Here is a 1,808-nt window from a genome sequence, read left to right as displayed (position 1 = left end):
TTTAAAAACAACAACAACAAAAATAAAACCCAGTCCATTTGCCCATAGAAACTTATTTTCTATGTTGGCCAGACAGGCCTTGAAATAATGGGTCTACGTGATCCTCCTGCCTCAACACCCTGAGTAGCAGTACAGGTGTGTGCCTTTCCTTCACCTGCAGTCACACCTATCACATTGGGCCTAGCATAGATAGAGATATCACAATCACCCAAACCCAAACATCATTTCCAAAAGAAACATAAATGATTCCTTTATCCAGTACTGGGTCTCACGGCTGGGATCTTTGAGACAAGAGTCTTAAGTTCTTGTTTAACAACATTTATTACCTGCCTGTGACATTCCCCAGGGTTACAGAGCTGGGGATAGCAGAGCCTCATGTTCCATGGGTAAAGTTCACACTTGCAATAACAACTGAATCAATATATTGTAAGCATTTGCAATTATTGGAGTGATGCAACTAGTAATGGGTACCCAATGCAGATGCCCAAGCTACTAATATTCAGACAAGTTACCTTTGAGATGACAACTTGGGGAGACAAGAAAACCATACCACTAAGGCCATAGATATTCCCCTTCCCATTCAACCCTCCTCCCCCTTCAAACTATTCCACAGACTGATTGTAGTGTCTCTCTAGTTCCCCTCTGCAGGCAGCAGGAAGGAAAAAATGTCTGAGGACTCTTCATGTTCTTTGTCTTTGTCCCTAAGGCAACGGGAAGTTGGAGGTGCTGCAACCAGCCTGGCACAGATGCCTACCCCCATTGGTTCTGCAGAGTGAGCAGTCCTTGGCAGCCACTGGAGTAATTGCCAGTTAGATGGCCCAGAGTTCTGCTTGACTTCATTGCTTCAATTCAATGCCAAATGTTGGACGTGTTGAATTCAGCTCCCAGAGGACTGGAGTGTGGTTGGTGTCAAGGCTGGCTGAAAACGGGAGCAGCAGCAATTCTGTTGGATGTACAGGGTAGGGGTGGAAGCATGGGGGGAGAAGAGGAAGATTGTGGCTAGGTGTGAGTAAGGTAGTACTTCTTCCAGGGCCTTTCCTGGTGTCCTGACCTCTCATCATCATCTAGGCCTCAGGTGAAGCAAGCTCTGCAAGGGTAGTAAAAGCGCGGGAGGAGGTCAGGCATAAGCGAGTTGAGGAGGGCGGGAGAGCAAGCTGGAGGCTGGATGATCTAGACTCGCTCGGCGCCATGGGCTACAGCAGGCTGAGCCCCAGGGACAAGCTGGCGACCACCCTCAGCCAGCAAACCCTCGGCTTTCTCAGCATCGCCGGTCAGAGTGCCACCGGGGACCCATTCCTGCTCGGCAGCACAGGCCTGGGATGGCTCATTCTTGGCCTCGACGAGCTTGCGGGAGCGGGTGTAGGCCAGGATGAGGCCTCCGGCTAGGCAGGCGTAGAAAATCATGATGAGCAGGATGTAGAGATAGGCGTCGTTGCTCTTGGCGCTGGTCACCTCGCGGCCCACAAAAGGATCAGGCACGACCCCCATGCCCATGCTCGGGCCGGGGCCGGCGCCCAGGCCGCTGGCATTGCCCCGATGGTGCAGCTCCAACAGCAGGCGGTTCAACAGGCTTTGCAGCCGTTGGCTTTCGCTGCAGTTCATGGCTGTCGGGGAGTGACACGGAAGCTCCAGGACGCCGTTGACCTTTCCCCCTGGGCGAGGGGAAGCAAGCAGGCAAATGAACAGACAGGCAAGCAGGCAGAGCAGGCAGGGCGCAAGGGACCACGACAGCAAAGGCGGCGATACCCAGCTCCCGGTCAGGCCCGCAGTGGCTGGGGGCGCTGGCCGCCGGGCCTCCTTATCCCCTC

General features: G+C 53.5%; 1 protein-coding gene across 1 annotated transcript; it reads right to left on the bottom strand.

The window, feature by feature from the left end:
• Nucleotides 1-310: 310 nt before the first annotated feature.
• Nucleotides 311-1,751, bottom strand: Kcne5 (potassium voltage-gated channel subfamily E regulatory subunit 5). Its single transcript, XM_008852960.1, has one exon. It carries the CDS (start codon nt 1,600-1,602, stop codon nt 1,171-1,173), a length of 432 nt encoding a protein of 143 aa, XP_008851182.1. The 5' UTR covers nt 1,603-1,751; the 3' UTR covers nt 311-1,170.
• Between the last annotated feature and the right edge of the window lie 57 nt (nt 1,752-1,808).

This window comes from Nannospalax galili, unplaced genomic scaffold (genome assembly GCF_000622305.1).
Source record: "Nannospalax galili isolate Female #2095 unplaced genomic scaffold, S.galili_v1.0 scaffold25, whole genome shotgun sequence".
Lineage (NCBI taxonomy): Eukaryota > Metazoa > Chordata > Mammalia > Rodentia > Spalacidae > Nannospalax > Nannospalax galili.
The sequence above is the reverse complement of the archived record's forward strand: the minus strand, read 5'-3'. Positions and strand labels throughout refer to the sequence as shown.

What these genes read in the sequence shown, in the direction of transcription:
- Kcne5 (XM_008852960.1), bottom strand. Translation starts at nt 1,602, where the DNA reads ATGAACTGCAGCGAAAGCCAACGGCTGCAAAGCCTGTTGAACCGCCTG.